Source organism: Prionailurus viverrinus, chromosome D2 (assembly GCF_022837055.1).
Source record: "Prionailurus viverrinus isolate Anna chromosome D2, UM_Priviv_1.0, whole genome shotgun sequence".
Classification (NCBI taxonomy): domain Eukaryota; kingdom Metazoa; phylum Chordata; class Mammalia; order Carnivora; family Felidae; genus Prionailurus; species Prionailurus viverrinus.
The window spans coordinates 47099523-47122798 of NC_062571.1; the positions used below are offsets into that span (position 1 = coordinate 47099523).

The 23276-nt window shown below is 47.3% G+C and overlaps 1 protein-coding gene across 11 annotated transcripts in view; it reads left to right on the forward strand.

The window, feature by feature from the left end:
- Positions 1–1527: 1527 nt before the first annotated feature.
- Positions 1528–23276, forward strand: part of WDFY4 (WDFY family member 4) — a 291014-nt gene continuing 269265 nt past the window's right edge. For 3 of the 11 annotated variants that reach the window (XM_047824338.1, XM_047824343.1, XM_047824342.1), the window contains exons 1-3: positions 1534–1667; positions 1985–2221; positions 23025–23275. In XM_047824338.1, coding sequence (XP_047680294.1) covers positions 23042–23275 — 234 coding nt within the window. In that variant the 5' untranslated portion in view covers positions 1534–1667; positions 1985–2221; positions 23025–23041. Of the gene's footprint in view, positions 1668–1984; positions 2222–2267; positions 2831–23024; position 23276 lie in introns of those variants that run through there. The other 8 variants (XR_007145180.1, XM_047824344.1, XR_007145178.1 and 5 more) reach the window with 6 other exon arrangements.

Sequence of the window (23276 nt, forward strand, 5' to 3'; positions counted from 1 at the left end):
TGTGCTGCTGCACACACTGTTGAGTGTCTCAGGGTGACCCAAGGTGTCCTGCCTGTGGTTCCATGCTTCCAGCTTCCACCATAGCTTTCTGGGTACCCGTGGATGGGATGAGAAATGAAAGCTCGAGCAAGGATGCTAGGACCTCTCCGTCCTGCTGGGGAAGGGGCCTGGGGTCAGCGGGGACATGATGCCTGGGTCTGCAGCTGGACACGTCTCCTATTTTGGCTGCTGTCTACTGGCAACTTTTCACTGGCAAGAGTGGAGGCTTCGTTATAACTGTGTTTTCGTTTTTGGACCAATCCCAGCGCTTTTTTGCCTCCCACAGCAAAGGATGTTGCCTCTTGCTCATAGTTACTCATAAACGGTCAGTTGGGTTGTGAACTGGGAACAGGTGACGAGCTAGCTGATGCTACACGGGGTGTTAGGAAAAGACAATGTGAAATGGCTCAGCCTAATAGACCTACAGGAAAGGGAACTTTTTCTTTTCTTTTTTAAGTTTATTTATTTATTTTGAGAAAGAGAGAACACGAGCAGAGGAGGGGCAGAAAGAGAAGGAGAGAGAAAGAGCTCCAAGTGGGCACCACGCTGTCAGGGCAGAGCCTGACGTGGTGGGGGGGGGGGGGGTCGAACCCATGAACCGAGAGATCACGGCCTGAGCCAAAATCAAGGGTTGGACCCACGCACCCCAAGGAAAGAGAGTGTTGATGCTGAGTTTCAGAGAACTTCATCCCATTATTTATTTTTTTTCAACGTTTTTTTTTTTTATTTATTTTTGGGACAGAGAGAGACAGAGCATGAATGGGGGAGGGGCAGAGAGAGAGGGAGACACAGAATTGGAAACAGGCTCCAGGCTCTGAGCCATCAGCCCAGAGCCTGACGCGGGGCTCGAACTCACGGACCGCGAGATCGTGACCCGGCTGAAGTCGGACGCTTAACCGACTGCGCCACCCAGGCGCCCTTCATCCCATTATTTAAAATTATATTTCAAAAAAAAAAATAAAGCAAAATAAACTTTTCTTTCATCATCATCAGTGTCACCCACAGTTGACCATCCGACCTTGGAGGACTCCCTGGATCAGTGGTAAAACTCAGGGCTTAGGATGGGGGAGGAAGAAATCCAAGTGAGGAGCTCTCTCCGGGCCTGACAGACAGGAGACTGATGAACCCAGGCACTGTCCATGGCTACACTTTAGACACCTCTGTAACCAAATTCACCTAAACACCATTATTATCTGTATTTTACCAAAGGCTCAGAGAGGATAGGTGGGATCAAGAAACAACGGGAAAGTCCAGCCGAATAACACAAAGCTAAATTCTGTATCCACTATTCACTAGCTGTTCCTCTTTGTGCTTGGCCGTGGCCAGCACTGCTTGACCTCCGAGCATACTCCCCTAAGGGGCCTTTCTGCAGGGCCCGAGTCACCCACCAGAACCCAGGCAGTTCTGTCGCCGTCTGGGTAATGGGGACAACAGGCATCTGCTGACTCTTCACTTCTGCTTTCTCCAGGAAATGAGCAGAAACGCAGCTTGAGTGATTCATAGTGAAACGCTGTTGGAGACTAACAATGCTGGCCGAGCCCTCTTCCCCCAGGCCTGAGGGGTTGTGGCCCAGTACGGGGGCACCCATGCCACCTGAATTCTGCAGGCCTTGACCGCCACACCTCTGGGTAGGTCACCTTGCTCTCGGCCACACCGGGCCAGGCCGGAGATGGGCATGGAGGTCCTGTCGGTCAGGGTGGGGCCTACTGGCCGCCTGCTGGAAAGCTGAGCATTGGAACACTTGTGACTGCCGGTGCCTGATCTGGGTGTGTGGATGTGGGAGAAGAGGCGAGCTGATAAGCAGGAAGTGTGTGGCGGCGGGGGCGGGGGTCGGGGGCACGGTGCAGGGCCATTCTGATGCCGGGGTCTGCCGGGGTGTCTGTCACTGTTGGAGTGTGCTGAGCCAGGCTGGGCTCCAGCTCCATTCCTCATCCTCTGACCGCAGGTCAAGCCCTTTCTCACGGTTCTGCTAAGGAAGGTGACCCGCCGCCCCAGGGACAGGCTGGATGTGAGCCTGTCTGTGCTAATTCCCAGGGATGGGGAAGGGCGGCTGACCATGAGACTCCTCTGCCCTGCCCCCTGCGCAGGCCTCTGAAGGGTGCTGAGAAGTGTGGGCCACTCCAGCCTGGTCACCAAGAGAGCTAGCTTTGTCCTGGTCCTGTGGTCACTCCCCAGGGGTCTGGTAAGTAGGTGCCTCTTCTGGCCTCCCTCTCCTCATGTGAATTACCACATCAAACCTTAGAAACAGCAACTGATTAAGCCGGACCACCTGGCTCACAGAGAATTTGCTTTTCTCTCCTCCTGAAATCAGACCTTACAGAACACTGAACCAATCCTTTGTCCCAGCTTCTGGGAAGCCAGGAAGAGCTAATGCAGCAACTAAGGATTTCATGTATTACTCTTTCCAAGGAAGCTTCGATGCTGACATGATTTTCTGCATAATCATCCATTTAATTATTCGAGGGATTTCAAGAAATACTTATGGAGAGCCATTTCCTGCCAGGCACTGTTAAAGGCATCAGGGCCAGTGGATGGGGGCAGTTGTACTTGGCGTGATGGGCTGAAGTGGGATGGAATGCAGAGGCCTGGGAGTAGGGGCTCAGGAGGCCCAGAATGTGCATGCCTTCTGGGTGGAGACCTGAAGGAAGGGAGAGTCTGAGCTCTGTGGTTTTTGAGAAATATTTTTGGCAGGGGAATGGAGAAAGGATGTCAAAGTGCAGTGCAGGGGGCCTGGTGGAGGCCAGTGGGGCAGAGAGCCGTGAGGGGCAGGCCAGGCGACTCAGCCAGAGAGGTAAGGAGGGCCTTCCTGTTCAGTGTGAGGTCCTGGGCTGTACTCCCTTAGACTTAGTGAGTTTCTAAATGTTGAGTTTATAGAAAAGAAAATTTAGAAACAGTGTATAGGGTATGAGAAGTATCACCTACGTGTGTTCTTTAAAGATCATCAGCATCAGGGGCGTCTGGGTGGCTCAGTCGGTTAAGCGTCCGACTCTCGACTTCGGCTCAGGTCATGATCTCACGGTTAGTGGGTTTGGGCCCCATATCAGGCTCTGGGCTGACAGTGTGGATGGACTCTGCTTGGGATTCTCTCTCCTTCTCTCTGCTTTTCTCTGTGCTCTTCCCTCTGTCTCAAAGTAAATAAATACACGTAAAAAAAATTAAAAAAAAATGTCAGCATCTTTGAGGTCCTTCACAGGCTTGTCCTTTCTCTCTTATCAGAGAACGTGGTTTCCCAGATTTCGGGGCTTGTTGTTCCCTTGCTTTTCTCTATCGTTTTAGCTCATATATTTAAATTGCTAAATACGTGTTGGTTTTGCATGTTTTTGAACTTTGCAAATAGGAATTAAATATTTTTTTAAGACTTGCCTCGCTTGCTCCCAATTTTGTTTCTGGAATTCCTTCATATTATTCTGTTCTATATAAATATATCTCAATATACTTCCCCGAGTTAATGCTGATGGGCACTTGGGATTTTTTTTTTTTTTTTTAGGTTTTTGGTTTTGTTTTTCTATCACAAGCTGCTAGGCACTCAGGATTTGTGAGTACTGCTAGGGCTCTGCTTCTACGTATATCCCAGAGTATGTGTGCAAGACTTCCCTAAGGTATGTCCCCTCAAAGTATAATTGGTAGGTCATGGATTTTACATACCTTCACCCTTACTGGATGATACCAAGATGCTTTCTAAACCAATTGCTTCATTTTGCCCACCCATGAGCAATATGTTCAAGTTTCTGTTGTTCCCACATCTTCACCAGCATCTGATATGGCTGGAGTTTTAATTTTTGCCAATCTAGTGAAAATGAAAATCCATCTGTGGTATTTTATTTTATTTTATTTTATTTTATTTTTATTTTTATTTTTATTTTATTTATTTATTTATTTATTTATTTATTTATTTATTTTTAAATCCATCTGTGTTTTTAATCTGCACTTCCTGAATTACTAAGGTTGGGCATCTCTTTATATGCCTATTGGCCATTCTGGATTCCTTTTCATGTTCAGATCTTTGGCCCACTTCTCTTTGGGGCCATCTGTATTCTACCCTGTTGATTTTCCATAATTTAATACATACCTGGATATTAATCCTTTGTTGTAAATGTATATTGTAAATATTTTTCTATTGCTTGTGCCTTGTCTCCATACATTGTTTGCAATTTCTATTAGTGACCACATTTCTTAATTTCAAATGAGCTTCATTTATCCATATGTTCTTTTATGATATACATGTGTGCTATCTAAGAAATTCGCCTCTGCCATGAAGTCATAAAATTACTCTTACATTATTTTTTTATAATTTTGCCTTTCACATTTAAGTGTTTTGTCCCATCAAAAATGATTTTTTACATTTTGTTTTGTTTTTTTCCCATATGGATAACCAAGAGTCTTAGCTCTATTAATTAAAAGGCCATTCTTTAGTCACTGACCTACACCAGCTCCGTTATAAATCAAGTTGTCATGTATATGCAGGTCTGTTTCTGGGCTCTCGGTTCTGTCCATTTGTTGATCCCTTTGCCAGTACTATATGATATGATTAACTCTAGGCTTACAATGAATTTTGATATCTAAAAAGAGTCTTGTTATTTTTTTTCTTCTTCTTCCATTCTGTCTTGACATTCTTGGTACATTCTTTCTTCACATGATTTAAAAACAGTTTATCAGATTCAACAAAAAAGCTATGTTCAGGATTGATTGAAAATACCATTCAGAGAGATACAATATCTTTATAAAAATGACGCTTCCAATTCATGAACATGGTTTGTATGCTCATTTGTTTAGATGACAAATATTCTTTAGAATATTTGAATAAAATTTTCTTTAAAATATTTGATAAAATTTTATAACTTTCTTTATAAAATAGTGCATACTTTGTCTAGAATTATTCCTAAGTGGTGTATATATTTTTCTATCATTTTAATGGTCACTAAAAATACATATTTTTGACTCACTGATGTATGCTTGCATTTTAAAGAAGAATCATGTTAGCTGCTTTACGGGCAGCAAAGGAACAAGCAAGACCATCCATTATAAGGCTGTTGTACTAATTCAGGCTCCAGGTGTTGGTGGCTCCCCCCAAACGGATAGTAGAGATAATGAGAGGTGGTCGGAGTGGTGAGTTCTGGATACTTTTGAGTGTGGGATTTGATGATATTTTAAGTGTAGTGTGTGGGATAGAGAAGTTGAAGATGACTCGAGGGCAATAGGGAGAATGGAATTGTCAGATCTCGAGCTAGGTCAGGGGCAGAAGGAACATATTTGCAGGGTGGCGGTTATTCCAGAATATAGGTTTGAACAAAGAAAAGTGGAGATGTGTATTAGACGTCAAGTGGAGAAATGAAGTCTTGGCACCCCCTGTCCCCATCTGACCTTCATAGTTGAAAAGCAAGACAGCTTGGTCTTCTTGGGGTTCTAGGGGAGATATCTTGCACAGGAGGGAAAGAAGGAAGGATGAGCCCCTCAGAGTTCTTGAGTCACACTCTAGAACTTTTTAGAATTTATTTATTTACATTTATTTATTAATTTACAAGTGGGGACTTGCCTTTGTTGTCTCCATTTCTTATACAAACCATCAAAATGCATGGGCATTTTGCACCCGTAATGATGTTTCCAAGGCAACACTCCGAAGTCCTTGGCTGATGGCCCCATTTGAAGCATCTGCACACCTGTTAGAAGCTTAAGTCTCTAAGTCTAGATCCGTGCAACCCAATACAGAAGCCTCTAATCATATCTGAGATATGGTCAGTCTAAACTGAGATGGGCTGTAAGTTTAATATGTATATCAGGTATCAAAGATGTTACAAATAACAAAAAGAAATGGGAACTATTTACTTAATACTTAAAAATATTGATTGCATATTGAAATGATAGTATTTTGGATACATTGGATTAAATAAAATATATTTTAAAAGTATATTTGAATAAATGGCTTAATTATGCTCTTTACTTTTACTTTTTAAATGTGGCCACCAAGACTATTTTACATTACACATGTGGCTTGAATATGTGGCTGGCTTTGTATTTCTTCTGGGCAGTGCCCTTCAGAGGTACTTCGCGTTTTATGGCCAGAGGCTTTTGTGGGAAACACAGTTCAAGGAGGATGGAAGTTAGAGAAGTGAAAAGCCACTTGGCCCAGATAATTCCAGGGAGAAAGGAAGGATGAAGGGTAAGAAGAATAGATTTCGTACTTACACTAAACGAGACGCTGGGCAGAGCACTGGAATTAGTCCCGTATTTCATCCCCCAAGTGAGATCAGTTTCATCACTCCCATTTTACAGATGGAAAAATGGAAGCTCAGAGGTCCCTCCCTCTCAGATAGTAAGAGATTCAGCTGAGATTTGAATTTAAAGCCCTTGCTCTTTGGGGCACCTGGGTGGCTCAGTCAGTTAAGCGTCTGACTTCAGCTCAGGTCATGATCTCACAGTTCGTGAGTTTGAGCCCTGCATCCGGCTCTGTGCTGACAGCTCAGAGCCTGGAGCCTACTTCAGATTCCGTGTCTCCCTCTCTCTCTCTACCCCTTCCCTGCTAGTTCTCTGTCTCTCTCTCTCAAAAAATAAAAAAAAAAAAAAAATAAAGATTAAAAAAATTAAAAATAAAATAAACCCCTTGCACTTTGAATTAGGCACCACCCTCACTGTGAACTGAGGAAACACTTCTGGTAAGGAATAGTGAACTTTGGGCAGAAGTGTGGAAACTGCTCTTCCCCATTTGCAAATGATTCACAGCAAACAAAAAGATTGCCTGGGAATCCTTTTTATCCCAGCATTGCCTATAACAATGGGCTCAGGGCATTCCATTATTAGGGAATGAGAGAGTCAATTACGGGCAATCCACCGAGAGCATGATTCTTGGTCATTAAACGGATAATTTAAGGGTAAAGGCAACACAGACTATGTTTATGATATGATGATGGACAACTGATACAATGAAAATGTCTATAATCAGTTATAAGTAAAATATACTTCCAAGTGAAATATAGTATGCAAAAAAGAGGAAATACTTGTTGAGTTTTGTGTTTTTAACATAATAATAAGAAGAAAATTGCCCAAGTAGCACCCGGATAACAGTTTAAAGGATAGGCACAAAATATAAAGAGATAGGCAAAGATGAATAAAAGTATGTACACATGAAGAAACTGTGTTATGAGGTTGGTCAGAGCCTATCAGGACTTAGTGAGGTCCGAGCATGCTACAGTGAGCCCCCACAGGCTTCCTCCTGCGACTCTTTTTGGGTGTGGACCGGATCAAGGAGCGAGGGGCCCCAAGTGCAGAAAGCAGCTGGCTGGGACATGCATGTACTAAGGGCAGGGCGCAACCACCCTGCAGCTCTGTTTCTGTGTTTCTGCCCAAATAATGCATTTCTTTTACTGGGGTGGGGCTGGGGGGTTGTCCCGCCTCCTCCACAGGTGCCTGAGGCTCCTATTTTTCTGCAATGCATCCAGCGCATGCGCAGCAACTGCCCTGGTGGGGGTGGGGAAGGACCGCCACCTCTCTGAAGAAGGCGAAGGGTGAGAAGAGAGCCAGGAGATGCGGATGGGCCAAAGTCCTGATAATGAAACGGAAAAAACCAAACAAAGCAGGGGCAGCACTCTGCAATCAGAATACAGAATCTTGTAAGTTTTAGCTTTTCCTTTCACATACCTCCAGGAAACATTTAATTCTGTAAATTAATGGAGGGGGGCGGGCAGGTACCTCTGAGAATGATTCCGCTGCTGCATGGGGGAAGGGATCTCTCTCAGAATCTCCCATCTAAAATATCACCTTGGTTCCGAGAAATACTTCTTCCCTTGCACAATTTGAAGTGTCTGAATAGTCTCAGTTTTGACCTGTGTATTTAATGTGATGATCCCCTCCCTCTCAAAGTAATTACATAATTACTGGTCCTACCAGCATTTTATAGCTGGTGGAAACTTAGAATTGAGGAAATGCAGGAATGAGAAAGGTAAAGCGTATTCAAGAGTAATGATCTCGCAAGGAAGAAAGTGAGGGGTGCCGTGGTTACTACAGGCAGCAGGTGGTGATAAATTTGGGAATTCCAAAGTGCTCACTTTTATTCTGCTTGAGTCCACACATCGTGTCTGTGCACTTTCACTCCTGGGCTCCTCCTTCCACCTGCACCTGGAGATGATCATAACCCCGAACACCGGGGTGTAATTACTAAATGAGATCTTGTAGTAGGGATGTAGCATTGATGGATGCAAAGTGTTGTGGCTACTTCTTAATCACAGGATGGCTGGGTGGTGGCAGGAGTTTGGAAGTTGGAGAGAAGGGGGTTATTTCTTGGTTGGGGCAAGGAAGAAATGCCTGGCCAAGGAAGCATGGAAGGTGGCAAGATTGGGTTATGTGGAGCTGAGGGAGGGGCATCCCAGGGAGAGACTCCTGAGTAAAGGCAAAGGATCAGATGATGAGTGAACAGTTCATTTGGCCAGACCTCATTGGGAGTGCAGTGGGCAATCAGTCAAGGAAGGATGTTGGGACATATCATTGAGGGCCAAGAGCTTGAGAGTGTTCCTTGAGAACATGAGGAACCACTGAACACAGTTGAGCAAGGGACTGATGTGATGGGGCTGTGCTCCTCAGTCTGACACTGTGGGGTAAGTGGGAGACATTGGGGAGACCAGAGGCAGAGAGGCCTGCCATGGCAAGGTGGGAAGAGAGACGAAGCAGCAGTGGGCTCACCCTCCCAGCGCCATTTTCCCATTTCCTGTGCATGTAGAAGAATTAGGTCTAGGTAAGAAATTATTCCTGACACGTCCGGAAATTCACTAGCTTGTAGGAGACTCGTTCTGGTTAAACACGTATCCAGGTCTCAAAAGAGAAATGTGAAGGCTCTGAACATGAAGCTAATTTTGAAAAGTAAACCTTCATCGGTGGACAGACCCTTAAGGAGCATTATTCCAGGTGCTTTATGTGACAGGTGGGGAAGTCAGTCACAGAGGGGCCTAACACCCCTGCTTCCTGACTGCTAGTAATGCATTTCCTCTGCGTTTTGGTGAAGAAACATCACAGGACAAAGTTGCATCTGAAAATGTCTCTTTTTTGCATGAGCCTAGAAGCAGAGTTTTCTGGATCCAGATCTGCCTAGCATGGTAGAGGACAGGGAGCCCAAGACAACTAGTAAGTTTCTTTACAGGTGATGTGGGCAGTTTGTGCTCTTGCTTTTTTTGTGATTTTTTTTTTGATCTACAAGAATTAAAAATTAATTCTTTAGTATACTAATGAGTTCCACGAGAATTAGGAGATGCTTAATTCCTCCCAAGTCAGGAATGCACACTTCCATATACGTTTACAAGTTTAAATAGCGATTTTTGTATTTATTTTCTAACCAAAGTATACTTGAAATTAAAAAAAAATTTAATGTTTATTTATTTTTTGAGAGAGAGAGGCAGAGCTCGAGCAAGGGAGGGGCAGAGAAAGAGGGAGACACAGAATCTGAAGCAGGCTCCAGGCTCTGAGCTGTCAGCACAGAGCTGGACGCAGCCTCAAATTCACAAACCAGAAGATCATGACCTGAGCTGAAGTCAGACGCTTAACCAACTGAAACCACCCAGGGCCCCCCCTTTTTATACTTGAAATTCAATGAGCTAAACAGAAGGGTTGTGTGAGCTAACCATTCCTGGAAAAGTTTTCATCTCTCGAACCTTAACAAGTGGTCTGAGAAGTATAAAGGGTGCTACAAAGTCCCTGGCCATTTCACTCCTCCCAAGAATTTGGACGATGAAGAATGGGATGGGGGCAGCCTAGCATCTGGAGACCTTGACCCAGCCCCTCCCGGAGATGTGATCTCTACCCTATTCCCACCCCCTCCCCCTTGCAGTGGTACAAAACCACTAGCGGTCCAACATCACCTCTCCCATCCCGTTGTGTGTCCTTCCTCAGGGAGCAGTTCTCTCTAACCTGCCCACAGGCTTATTTCTCCTCCACTCAGGCTCCTTCCCCAAAGCCCTGGCTTCTGTGACACCTCTCCTACCACCTGATACCCTCTCCCTTTCCCTTCTCACCTCGAGTTGCCAGCTCCTTTCCTCTGCCCCCTTCACTCTGGGTTCCTGCTATAAAGGGTGCATTGCAGGCATTGAATTGTGGCATCCCTTTACCTGCCCCCACCCCCTAACTCAGGCTGTGAGCACCTGGGGGCAGGGACTGAGCCCTCTGGGCAGGCCCAGCATCTAGCAGGGGGTCACATTACAGGGTCCATATCACTCTCTGCTGAGAACCCCAAGGCGACTCCCAGGATAACTGCATGGAACATGACAAGGGCATTACTGGCGTTCCTTTTGCCACACACACCCTTCCCCATCCTTGCTCCCTGTGCTCCAGACTCTTTGAATCTCTACCCTCTTTCCCGAACATGCATGCTGCCCGGGGTGCTTGGCTTCCAGAGCACCAACTCCTCATCTCTCAGTGCCCGTCATGGGTACCATCTTTTCTGAGAAGTTTTCTCAGACCATCACGACCCTCTCCAGACTGGGCCAGGAGCCTCTGCTGTGCCCCACAGCCAGGCACCTCCCTGTCCAGCACCTGCCCCACTCTGTCTGTTTCCTTGCTGTTCTTCTGCACCCCTGAGTGTGAGCTGTCAGGTCTAGAGTGTGGACCAGGGACAGTTCCGCTCCTTGCATGTTTACTAATCAAACGTCCCACCCCACAGAGAAAGCTGTAGAGAGCCACAGTTCTGGTGGCTTAGCCTGGAGGGTGAGTGTTTAATGCTGGGCGTGCTGCTGGTGGCAGCCCAGGAGTGGCTGGCCGGCTGGTGTCCACCTCATGCCCGGGCTAATCAACTGTTGGCCTTGTGGTTCCCAGAGATCAGCTTTTACCTGGGGGATGGTGAGACCACCGGGTCCTGTTCTATGAGCTGGGGCCACACGGCAGACCTGGCCCCAGACCTCCTTGGATGAGGGATCAGCAACACCTTTGCAAGTCCAGCCGGGGGACTCCTACTAGAGTTTCCAGCTGGTGCCCAAGGTACCCCCAAGATATATTCTTACCATCGTTGATGACTGTGTCAAGCCAACCTGGATTGGTGGAAGGGCATGAAGAGCTTTGAAGTCAGAAAAGTCTGGGTTTGCCCTTCTGACGCTTATTCTGATTCTGATGCTTGTTAGCAGTTTGATTTCAGATAAGCTAGCTATTTTCTCTGAATGTCAATTTCTCTGCATCTTGCTTTCCCCATCTATGTAATGGGAATAATCATACCTACCTTATAAGTTTTCTAAGATTAGAGAGCAGCACTGATAACTGCCAGCAGATGCTCGTTCAGTTATGGTCATTTGTACTTAAGCAACACTTCCCTATGTTTTAGTGGGCAGCAAGCCACAGATTCGCTCCCATGATGGAGCGGCTCCCCATTATGGGGGCTGGGCTTCTTGTCACCTGTGCTGTCACTGGCCCATGTCTTTGTGCAGACAGTGACAGCTCAGTTACAGCTAAGCTTTGAGGATCTGGCCAGGGGAACTGCTCCCTGGCCATTTTTGGCAATGTGGAAGTCAGTACACATAGTGAGATACAGAACCAGGGACCCTCCTGCAGGACACGGCAGGTTCCTATATTGTGTTGCTGTTGCCAAAACCACAGAGGTGTGTGCTAGCCAGGAGGGCTTGGACTGGAATCAGAAAAAGGAAGTGTTGAGGGCCGTGGCAGGTGCAACCTGCCCAGTTCCTGTCAATCAGGGTCCCCATCTTAGTCTTCAGGGGGAATTTCTCAACTTCTGGAAATAACCGAGGCATTTGAGGCAGGATGTAGAGCCCTGGGCTCTGCTGTTCTCTGCTTGTGGGCACTCTCAGCCCTTGGCTGATGGAGGAGGTGGGACCCTTGTTAACTGGAGAGGGCTTGGGGCAGCAGGTGGCTGCTGGTCCTTGCACTGGAAGAGGATGTCAAGGCTCAAGGAACCTCCAACACCACTTGTTTCCGTGTGCCTCCCACCACCCTGCGTCCCCCTCCCCCACACTTCTCCCCCCCCCCCCCATCCTGCCATTGTCCACAGGGATGCTCATCACAGGAGGGGTCCCTCTGCACATGCTCTTGTACTTGCCCTGGAGCCGGCTCTTGGGGACAGCGCTCCTGCTTCTGGTCCCCATTCTTTATCTTCAAGATGGCCAGCTCCCCACCTCTGGCCCTGTCTCTGTGCTCTCCAGGATGAACCCCAAGGCCTCGATTTAACTCACTTAGTGTCCTGCCGTCCATTCAAACCAGTGCCTTGTTGTGAGAAAACCTGAGATTGGACACACTCAGCAGAGAAGCAAGGAGGGGGGTGGTACAGAAGGGAAACCAGGTCTAGGGTGGGGGCAGCTTGCTCTGACCACAGGGCTGTACCCTCAGAAGTGACTGAGGTCCCAGAGCACACCCACGGAGGACTATTTGGATGTAGGCTTCTCCAGGAAGTGCAGGCAGATTTTAGGAACCTCAAGGCAGCAACACACAGAATGGGAGTGGGTGCACAGGGCAAGAGGAACAGACACTTTGCACACATCTAGCCTGCGCTGGAGGTGATCTTACGTGTGTTCATTTGCTTAACTCTTTCCATAGCCTTGTTTTATTTTCTTAATTCTTTCTTTCTTTCTTTCTTTCTTTCTTTCTTTCTTTCTTTTTTTTATAAATGTTCATTCATTTTTGAGAGAGAGAGAAAGAGAAAGAGAATGAGCGTTGAAGGGGCAGAGAGATGGGGACAGAGGATCCGAAGCAGGCTCTGGGCTGACAGCAGTGAGCCTGATGTGGGACTTGAACTCGTGAACTGTGAGATCATGATCTGAGCTGAAGCTGGACGCTCAGTTGACCAAGCCACCCAGGCGTCCCTTCCAACAGCCTTGTAAGAAGATATCGTTCCCGTTGTACAGGTGCAGGCATCGAGGCTCGGTGACTGTAAGTCACTAAGGCCAAAAGTTCGGGAGAGGTAGAGCTAGGATTTGAATCAGATTTGTCCGATGCTGCTCTGGGTCTGCCCGTGGAGCTGGGTAGGGATGGAGGGAGACAGGTCCAGCCTAGAAGTCTAGGTTCAGGGTGGTGATGTTATCTTACTAGGGAATCAAGGCTGCCGTACAGCCAGACTTAGAGGCCCCATTCCCAGACATCCTAAGCTGGCCTGCTGGGGGCCCTGGAACTCTTGGCACCCGCCCAGCTCATGGTTAGCCCAGGAGCTGCTGTCTGGCCTCCACGCACAGCTCTGGGAGGCTTTCACGATGTTCTCCTCCAGTGGCTTGCAACAGCTTCACCTCTCCTGGGGATGCGTTGAAATCACCTGAAACCTTATAGAAAGCACGCTTGCCTGGGGCCCACCCAGACCAATGAGGTGGCAATCTCCGGGAAGCAAGGCCCCCTAGGTGGTTCTGGTGTGCAGCCTGGGCTGGTGAGGACTGCTCCCTTTCTAAACTCATCGAGCAGTTCTCCATCCCTTCAGATGATCTCAGACGTCCCTTTGCCTCTGTGTTTCCAAAGTGATCCTTCTAGCCAGAGTGGTCCTCACCTACACCTGGGGTCTATGTTAGCCTCCTGGCTCTCCCTGCTTCTCGTTTCTCCCTGTTCTGGGCCTGGCTTCGCGCCAGGCAGGAATAACATTTCCAAAATGTGTTTACTGTGTTGTTCTCCTCTTCCAAACCTTCAAGATCTGCTCGTTATCTAGAACAGTATGTCTGTGCTGGCCCATTCTCCTGGTCCTCATGACTCAGCTGCACCGTGGTTTCCCGTAATGCCCTCAGTCACGCTTCTCCCCTCCAGAGAGCCTGTCTGCTTGCACTGGTCTTGTTTCCTGCTCACGATCCCTGTTCCAGCTCTTTAGCTGGTCTTGGTTTGTGCAGATCAGGCGGGGATGTTAGTGAAGCCCCCTTTGAACAGCATCCTCAGGGGGATTCCCAGTTCCACATGTTACCGACGACCTCTTTCTCCCAGAGGGCCCATGGTTCACAGTTACGTATCTGGTCCTTGTTGAGTTTGTTCTCAGCTGCAGAGACAGGTTGGAGGGGCACATCTTTTACCCATCCCCCCCCCCTCCAAATCTGGCTCCTCCTTGCTTCTAAGAAGGTACAGCCCAATGCTGTGCCTGCCCCACAGGACATGCTCAGCAAATCCTGATGAATTCAAGGTATGCAGGAAAGGCTGTCTGGTGGGGGGTTCTGTGGGACTTTATTCAACACTGTCATGCTGCTAAGCTGCCTTATTTTACCCAGAATAATGTCCTCAAGGTGTATTTATGTTGTAGCATGTATCCAAATTTCCCTCCTTTTGGAGGCTGACAAATACTCCATTGTACAGATGGACCACATTTTGCTTATCTGGTCATCTACTGACGGACAGTTGGGTTGTTTCCAGCTTTTTGCTCTTGTGAGTAATCATGTTCTACGCGTGGGCATACAAATATCTATTGACGCTCTGCTTTCAATTCTTTTGGGGTATATTTTTACTTTTTTTTTTGGTAATGTTTATTCATTTTTGAGAGACAGAGAGAGACAGAGCATGAGCGGGGAAGGGGCAGAGAGAGAGGGAGACACAGAATCTGAAGCAGGTTCCAGGCTCTGAGCTGTCAGCACAGAGCCCGATGCGGGGCTTGAACTCAGGAATGGCGAGATCTTTTTGTTTGCTGTGAATCATTTGCAAAGATGAATTCTTAGAAGGATTAACCATTTGCCAAAGGGGAAGAAGAACAGTTTTCACACTTCTGCCCAAAGTTCACTATTCCTTACCAGAAGTGTTTCCTCAGTTCACAGTGCCTAATTCAAAGTGCAAGGGCTTTATTATTTTTTTAATTTTTTTAATCTTTATTTATTTATTTTTTATTTTTGAGAGGGAGACAGAGAACTAGCAGGGGAGGGGCAGAGAGAGAGAGGGAGACACAGAATCTGAAACAGGCTCCAGGCTCTGAGCTGTCAGCACAGAGCCCGACGTGGGGCTCGAACTCAGACTGCGAGATCATGACCTGAGCCGAAGTTGGACGCTCAACCGACTGAACCACCCAGGTGCCCTGATCTTTTTACTTTTTATAGTTGGCCCACCTTGACTATTAGTTCAGCCAAGTTGACAAAATTATCATTAAAAATATAGTTTTTTTTAAAGAGGGACGACTGCATGGCTCAGTTGGTTAAGCGTCTGACTCTTGATTTCAACTCAGGTCGTGATCTCACTGTTTGTGGGATTGAGCCTCATGTTGGGCTCTGCACTGACAGCGTGGAGCCTGCTTGGGATTCTCTCTCTCTCTCTCTCTCTCTCTCTCTCTCTGCCCCTCCCCCACTCGTTCACGTGCATCCGCACCTTCTCTCTCCAAATGAATTAATGAACTTAAAAAAATTTGGTGGGCACGTGGATGGGAACTTATGGTGTAGTCTCCATACTTGGCCAACATGGGAGCGCCCCTGAGTGAGCTCTGTCTGTGTGAGGCTGGTGTTCATGGGAACTTGGATCCTGTCCCCACCTTGTGACATCCCGAGGAAGGAGGTGGTATGGTTAGGGACAAGGGTGGGGGCTTTGGAGCCAGCCATACAACACTTGCAAGGTGGCCACCTGGGGAAGCAACCAAACCTCTCTGCATCTGGCTTTCAGCTGTAAACTACTGCCTTGCTCTTTGCTCCCTCAAGGGCTGTTGTTGGGAAGAGAAGGTGAGGTGATACAGAGATAAAAGGTAGGGCCGTGAAGAAGTGGGTGGTCAGAGAGGTGAGGTATTACCGTGGTGAAGTGTATAGCTGTCTTCCGTTGCCCTGGATATAACCACGGGGGATGGACTGAGACCTCCACCGCCTCTCCTTCTAGATTCTTCTGTGAGTCCTCTTTCCACCTCAGAATGTTTGTATTTTTTGTAAGCCAGGTTTATCGAGGCGTAATTTACGTACAAAACGCGTTACCTTCTTTAGTGTGGCCTTTCTCGTGTGATTGTACGGTGAGAAACGGGGAGACCACCTCTATCTTGAATTTTATCGTAGCCTCTCTTTGTCACCAGGTCTGAGCTGCTCCACAGAAGGCACTGAGTCCCAGGCTTCCCTGTGACCTGCCCGGTTGGAGGGTGGCTCCACATACCTTCCTGCCCCATTTCCCCCGGAATGGCTTCCTGACATCTTAGCTCCAAGGGCTGCTAAATCACAGTTTTACGTCCTGAGCTTTTACCTGTTGGCAAATCACTTCACAGAAGGTCAGGGATGAAACGGTCAACCGAATGTTGGTTTCGCAGCCCCCAGGCCTCACCAACGCGGCTGATTCTCTGGGCTTCAGCACACAGCTGCAGGCCGGAGGCCCTGGGTGCTCTGCTTCTGACACATTACAAAGCAGAGCTCTGACAATGTCATGTTCTGCAGGGTGGGTGGGCTGGGAGCGAGGATGGGCAACGATACCCATCTGAGGGGGCCCATGTGGCCCACTCCCAGCCCTGGGAATCCCTCCCTCTGCTGTCACTGCCGACTCATTGTCTACTCCCCGTGCACGGACAGGGGAATCTCTCCCCCACACCCCCCACCCGCCATACGCAACCGCAGGCCCTCAGCCCCCTCAGGTGCCTCTCCAGCCGTTCGGCACTGACTCATTGCCCTACATCTCTTCTGCGGTCAATGCATCGAGGCCGGAGGGTGGAACTGAGATCGCCGGGGCCATTTCAATGAGGAGACACCTAGTTTCAGAGAAGGGAAGTAACTCGGTTAAGGCACCACAGCAGCCCAGCTACCCTGTGACTCCCATCTCAGCCCTAAGGCTCCCCTTCGGCTTGGGGGCTGTATGAGTGGGCAGGTTCCTCACCAGTGCCTCTCTCTTGCTGCCTCATGCAGGCTGCAGGAAAGCAAGGCCTCTGGTCTGCCTGGTGGGGCAGGGGAAGAAACATGACTAAACTGTGCTTTGCGTCACATGCCGCGAGCCCGACCCAGACAGGGAAACAGCTCACTGGCAGAGAGGGGGCCTTGTTGTTCCTGGAGTCCCCCGAGGCCCCCCCTCCCCCCACAGCTTCCAGTCCCCTGGTTCTGCCAAAGCTATCTTTCCCTTTACCTCACTCCACCCCCACCCCTGCCCTGCCTGCCCCTGCAAACTCCCACCTCTCCAAGAAATCTTTACAGGGTGGCAAGTCTTCCCTCAGCCTGGGTTACCTGCCAAGCAGTTGTCCAAGCCCTTCTGTCTACCCAGGGCCTCAAACCCGCCCTCGTTTGAGTATCACCTCTGGTGAGCATTGCTGTCTGCAGACCCAGGATGGACTCTGCTTTGGCCCCTGACTGACAACAGGGCCCTGGAGAGGTCACTTCTCTGCTCTGAGCCTTGGTAGCAGCTACAGATGAAGGCTGATAGCTTTGACCTTGCTGGAAAGCAGGAAGATTCCATGAATTGGTGCAGATAAATGTCTGTACCAAGGAGGCACCAATAAATGCCCATCTACCCTCCACCATCCTAGAGAAGACATGTGCCAACACTGACTTAATCCCGGTACCCCTGGAGGGGTCCTGTTACTGTCCCTTTTTATAAACGAGGACACAGGCACGGATGGGTTTCATCACTAGGTTTAAGCCCGTTGATTCACACTGGAGAGGCCTGGTTCCGGAGTCTGTGCTTGTGGCCACTATGCTGCATGTATGAGAATAGAATCCATGGAAGTTTGAGCCTTGAAGTGGTGTTTGTTCATTTTTTTGTTGATTTTTGGGAAAAATGCCCCCAGCTCCCATTCCCATAGGGTGAGGCCAGGGAGGTGGGGTCAGACATCTGCTGGGTTGGAACCTATTTCTTTCTGAAATTTTGATATTTGTTCCTCATGGAGTTTTTGGCATTAATTTTGACTTTTAAAGATACTTCACTAAAGCGTTATTTTTCGTGGCTGAGATTTTTGACATTCCTTACATCTTGTGACTGAAGTAGGTATCTTACTTGCCTCACTAATCCCAGCCCTCCAGTGCACCTCCCCTCAGTTTAGCCTGTTTTGCCCTGGATAAGAAAGTGTTAGCACCTTCTTACAAGAAGGCACTTTTGATAATGAAGTGGATTAGAATGATTTCTTCTTGCCCATTCTTCGAGTAGCCCCGAGAGGTCAGTTACGCCTTGTGATTTTCCTTTTGCAAATAAAACTGAAGTAGGTCTAGGGTGATGAGCAGAACTGAGAGGGGGGATGGCTACAGCTTGACATGTGAGTTAGACAACTTCTCCGTGGGATTTCATGGATCCTCATTTGTCAGAGATTCTTGGTTTTAAAGCCTCTCTATTCAGGGAAAAGCGATTCAAGTGTTTCACTTCCGTAAATATGGCTTCTTAATTTCAGAGGAAACCTGAAGGGGTTTCTGATATCTCCCCTGGACATCCAGCTACTTTCCTCAGGGCCACACTTTCACCTTATCTTGTCACCTGCCTGTTCTGAAAGTGTGGCGTGGCTGCAAGCCTACCGAGGCGTGTTAGAGAATGAATCTATTAGTAGCACCTGCTAGGTGTGACCGCAAAATGTGATGGAGGCAACACTTATCTTGGCTCTATCAGCCATCCCGTGCATTGGGGTGTCTGTGCTGGCTCTGTTGCGGATGGAGAGAGTGGTTTGGACACAGGGACTGTCCGAGTCTGGGGGATATTCGAGTAGCGATCTTGGAGCGAGGGGGGAAAAACTTGTTTTGAAGAGGAGTCTAAACTACAGACAGAAAGATCCTGGTGCCATCAGCATATAGGTTCATTCATTCGTTCGTTCATTCATACAGTAACATTTGATTGAGCGTCTATGCTGTGCCAACCCCCGACATAGGTGCAGTGGCTTCCTTCACAGAGCTAGCATGCAGTGCCTATGTGGCTCTCAGGGGAGTAGCTTGAGGGAACTCAAGAAATGAGGACACTTGGCATCTGACTCCAGAAAACCACTGCAGGGGCCCCTGAAGGAGACTGAGCAGCAACCAGACAGAAAGAGGACAGCAGAATATGTGGGGGGATGCAACACAGAAGCCATTGCTTTTGTGTGTGTGCACAAGTCAGCACCGTTGCTTTTTAACCTACCAAATGAGCAGGAATTAAAAAGCGATAAGTGAAGAAGAGTGAACTCCTTTTCGTAATTTTTTTTAATGTTTATTTTTGAGAGAGACAGAGTGTGAGTGGGGAAGGGGCAGAGAGAGATCGGGAGGTACAGAATCTGAAACAGGCTCCAGGCTCAGAGCTGTCAGCACAGAGCCCGATGCGGGGCTCGAACTCGGGAATGGCGAGATCATGACTTAGGCTGAAGTTGGACGCTTAACAGATTGAGCCACCCAGGCACCCCAGGAAGTGTGAACTCTGATACATTCTTGGTCAGCAGACTATACACTGATGCAGTGTTTAAGGAGAAGTGGCTTGGAAATACGTGTCAAGGTACAGCTATTTATATTCTAGGAATTTCAGAATGTATTAAATCTATTATTTGTTCATGGCTATAAGAAAGACTTAGACACAAGGCCTATCATTATGGTGTGTTTATAGTAGCGAATAATTTGAAACTACTTAAACACCTACATGTAGGGGATTAATTAAATGAACGACCAGCATGACTCTACCACCACCGTAAGCCGTTCAAAATGAAGATGGGGCCCCTGGGTGGCTCAGTCGGTTAAGCATCCAACTCTTGATTTCGACTCAGGTCACGATCTCACAGTTTCCGGAGTTTGAGCCCCACTTTGGGCTCTTTGCTGATGGTGTGGAGCCTGCTTGAGATTCTCCCTCTCTCTCTGCCCCTCCTCTTCTTGCACCCTCCCTGTCTTTCTCAAAAATAAATAATAAATAAAAACAAAATGAAGATGTGGAGGACCTGTGACAACACGAAGATTCATGATACGTTTTTGTGACAAACAAAATTCTAAACGAATTCATCAGAAAAATGGATTGCAAGAAGATATTTGTGATTTGTAAAACCAACAAGGGACAGGTTTCTTCACTATACTCCCGCCAAGCAACAAGAAAAAGACAGGCAAGGAAAAATAAGCAAAGGTTATGAATAGTCAGTTCACAGAAGAGGAGCTGCGAATAGCTAAGAGGCATCTGAGATGCTCAGACTCCTTAGAGAAATGCAAATTAAAATAACAAAGAGGGATCACTTTACTTCAATCGGATTGGCAAACATTAGAGCATGGGTAATTGGTGAGATGGTAGAGGAGCCTGTGGGGAAAGTGTGGTCTGGTGCCAGCTTTCTGGAAGCATCTTAGTTCATGGCATTTAGTTGAATGAAACAGGTGTGTACCCTTGACTTAGCACTCCTGCCCCCAAGTTCATATGCAGAGACGGTCACATCCAACCCCATGAAGGGCCCCTCATGGGCATATCCAGAACAAAATTGAGTGCACTGTAGGAAGTCATGGGCAATCTGGCCACGACTGTGGAGCGAAACATCAAAGAGGCATGCGATGCCCACTTTGTAACAGGGGCAGCAGTTAGAAGGAATGCAGCTGACAAACACAGAGACGCGTGCTAGGTCTGAAGGCGCAGTGCTGAGTGAAAAAGTGAGCTGGAGAAAAGATGCAGAAAGTCATTCAGGGAACTTGAATTGCCTGTATTCAGAAATTATATCACCTGTGTCATGTTTTGTTTTGTTTTTAATGTTTATTTTTGAGAGAGACAGAGAGACAGAGACAGAGTGCAAGTTGAGGAGGGGCAGAGAGAGAGGGAGACACAGAATCCGAAGCAGGCTCCAGGCTCCAAGCTGTCAGCACAGAGCCTGACATGGGGCTCAAACTCACGAACTGTGAGATCATGACCTGAGACGAAGTTGGGCACTTGATAGACTGAGCCACCCGCCCCACCTATGTCATGTTTTATAAAGACCCAGTGTTGTTAAGCAGGTGGGGTGGGCGGGATGGGGAAGAAGGGAATGTGAGTGGGGAAAGGAAGGCTAAGGAAGAAGTGAATAAACTGACAAAGCCAGCCAGGAACGTGGTCCAGGTCAGGGAAGACTGTGCTGGAATGTGTGGCACCCTACCACCTGCTCCCGAGGGTCAACCCAACAAAGGAAACAAAACTCCTACCAAGCCCCAGCTAACCAACCGTCAAAAGCAAAAAGTATAAATAAAAAGTTTGCTTCAACAATATTAGGGAGCATGTTTTTTTTTAAAGTTTATTTATTTTGAGAGATAAAGTGTACAGGCAGAGAAGGGGAAAAGAGAGAGGGAGGGAGGGAGAGAGGGAGAGAGAGAGAGAGAAAGAGAGAGAGAGAATCCCAAGCAGGCTCAAGACTATCAGCGAGGAGCCTGATGTAGGGCTCGAACTCACGGACCACGAGATTATGACCAGAACTGGAATAAAGAGTTGGATACTTAACTGACTGAGCCACCCAGGCGCCCCTAGGATTATGTTTTTTTTTTTTTTAATCAAACATATTCATAGATAACATGAAATACCAATAATCATTTTTCTGGATAAGGGCAAGTTAGTGTCACAGGCTCAGAAACAGCCAAAGAAAAACCAATGAATTACTGAAGTAGTAATTAGTGAAAACTGATTGTGCACATACCAAAAAAGACAAGTTTGCCAAGTGGGAACACTTTGCTCAGGGGTCTATTGTTATAAAGCAGCTTATATAGTGAGAAGGCACCGACTATTTATTCTTCGCAGTGATTGGTTAAAATATTAGAATTTTCTTAAATGACAGGGAATTGGTCCATGGTTGCCTCATATCAACCTTGGAAGACAGTTTAAGTTTTGTTTCTGATTGTCAGAGGTCTAAGCAAGAAATGACTGAGATCAAGTTAGTTTTGCAAAATAAGTGACGTTAAGCTTTGCTTGTAGGACTAAATTGGTATTGTCTGCTCAGAGAATTTTTGAGGCTGGTTTGCTTATTTCAATACTCGGTATGCTTCCTGATACTCTGTTCCTTTCCTACTTTGACACTGAACTTACATGGTTTTTGTAACAAAATGAAGTTTGAGAGTAGTAACTACATGTGTTGGAAGAAGCATCAGGGACTCGTGGAGTTGCGTACATAAAGGGTGAGAATGATTCAAAGAGGGATGGTTTATCTGGCCACATGACTCTTAGTTCACCCCCGATCTAGCTTGCAGGGGGGGGGGGTGTACTGGGCTAAAAATAAAGCGTGGCATAGCCCCTCAGCTGCCGTAGCCCAGAGAAAAATACTGGCGGGTCCGTTTCTTGTGCCCATCTGTCTGGTTGCTGCCCCATGATTGGTGGTTGTTGGTCACTGGACAGACTCCAGGATGGACTCCTACATGGTGACGTCATGGTTGGGGAGGGCTTCTTGCAGGAGAGCTGGACATTCTGGGCTCCACTCGGAGTTTCCTGTACTCCTGACAAACAAACAAGCATTTGTTGTGCTGGGAGTCAGTCATGACTCAACTAAAGACTGGGACAACTGAAAAGTCAAGGACACAAATAAAGGCACCTTCTCAAGGTTACCCATCTGGCAAATCGGTCTTTGGCTACTTTCATTGCATAAATTCTTGTCCTCATGCCTACTGACCCAAGATCTCCAGCTTGCACAAGTCGCCCGTGTGTGTGCTAATAAAGGAGGTCTTTTAAGTTAGCATGGGGGTTTAGAGTCCTTTTGAGGACAAAGCTCTCTAAAAATATTGAATGTGAAGCAAATAACGCTGAGAATGAAAAACCTGTAACCTTTTAGACTCATATGGTAGAAGGAAGTTACAACTGAAGTACAGAATTGCATGCTTGTACAAATACTGGTGAGGCATTTGTGCATATCCCTTCTACTTTGCTTTTTAAAAAAGGTGCGGCATCATGTAATAAAAACAAAAAGCAAGCTTTGGTGTTAACGGTTTGCCTTTCAACTGGATGTCTACCTGCCCATATGCCTTTGGCCCAGCCAGTTTCCTTCCTTATACAGAGAAAATAAGAATGCCCACCGCTCTCATGAGTCTGTGTAAAGAGCCCAGCAACAGTGCCTGGCACAAGTTAGATTGTCAATATAAGTCACGTCTAAGTCAGAATCTCTTTTTTAAAAAGTCTCCCTATTTTAGTCAGTTTCAGATTCTTAGAGGAACCATCCTCAGTAGGAACTGAACTGAATGAGTACAGTACCTTGTCTCCCAATCAGCTTCATCGGGAAGTGCTGTGACAGGACTTTACATTTTTGTTTTTTGTTCTGAATTCAGATCTGCTTTGCTAAGGCATGGAGGCAGAAGATGTTTCAAGGGCTGAAGACAGAGCTGAGTGTCCAGGTTCCAAAAATGAAGGCCAGCCTGATGTTGCTCAGCCTGATTTCCCACATGGAGGCCAGTCTCCTGGTCCCACTGCTCTCTGGGAGATGCTAGAAAGGAAGTTTCTGGAATATCAGAAGTTGGCTCACGGAAGCCCGGCTGAACATCAGCAGAGCCTGTTGAATCTTCTCCCACTGTTCCTAAAGG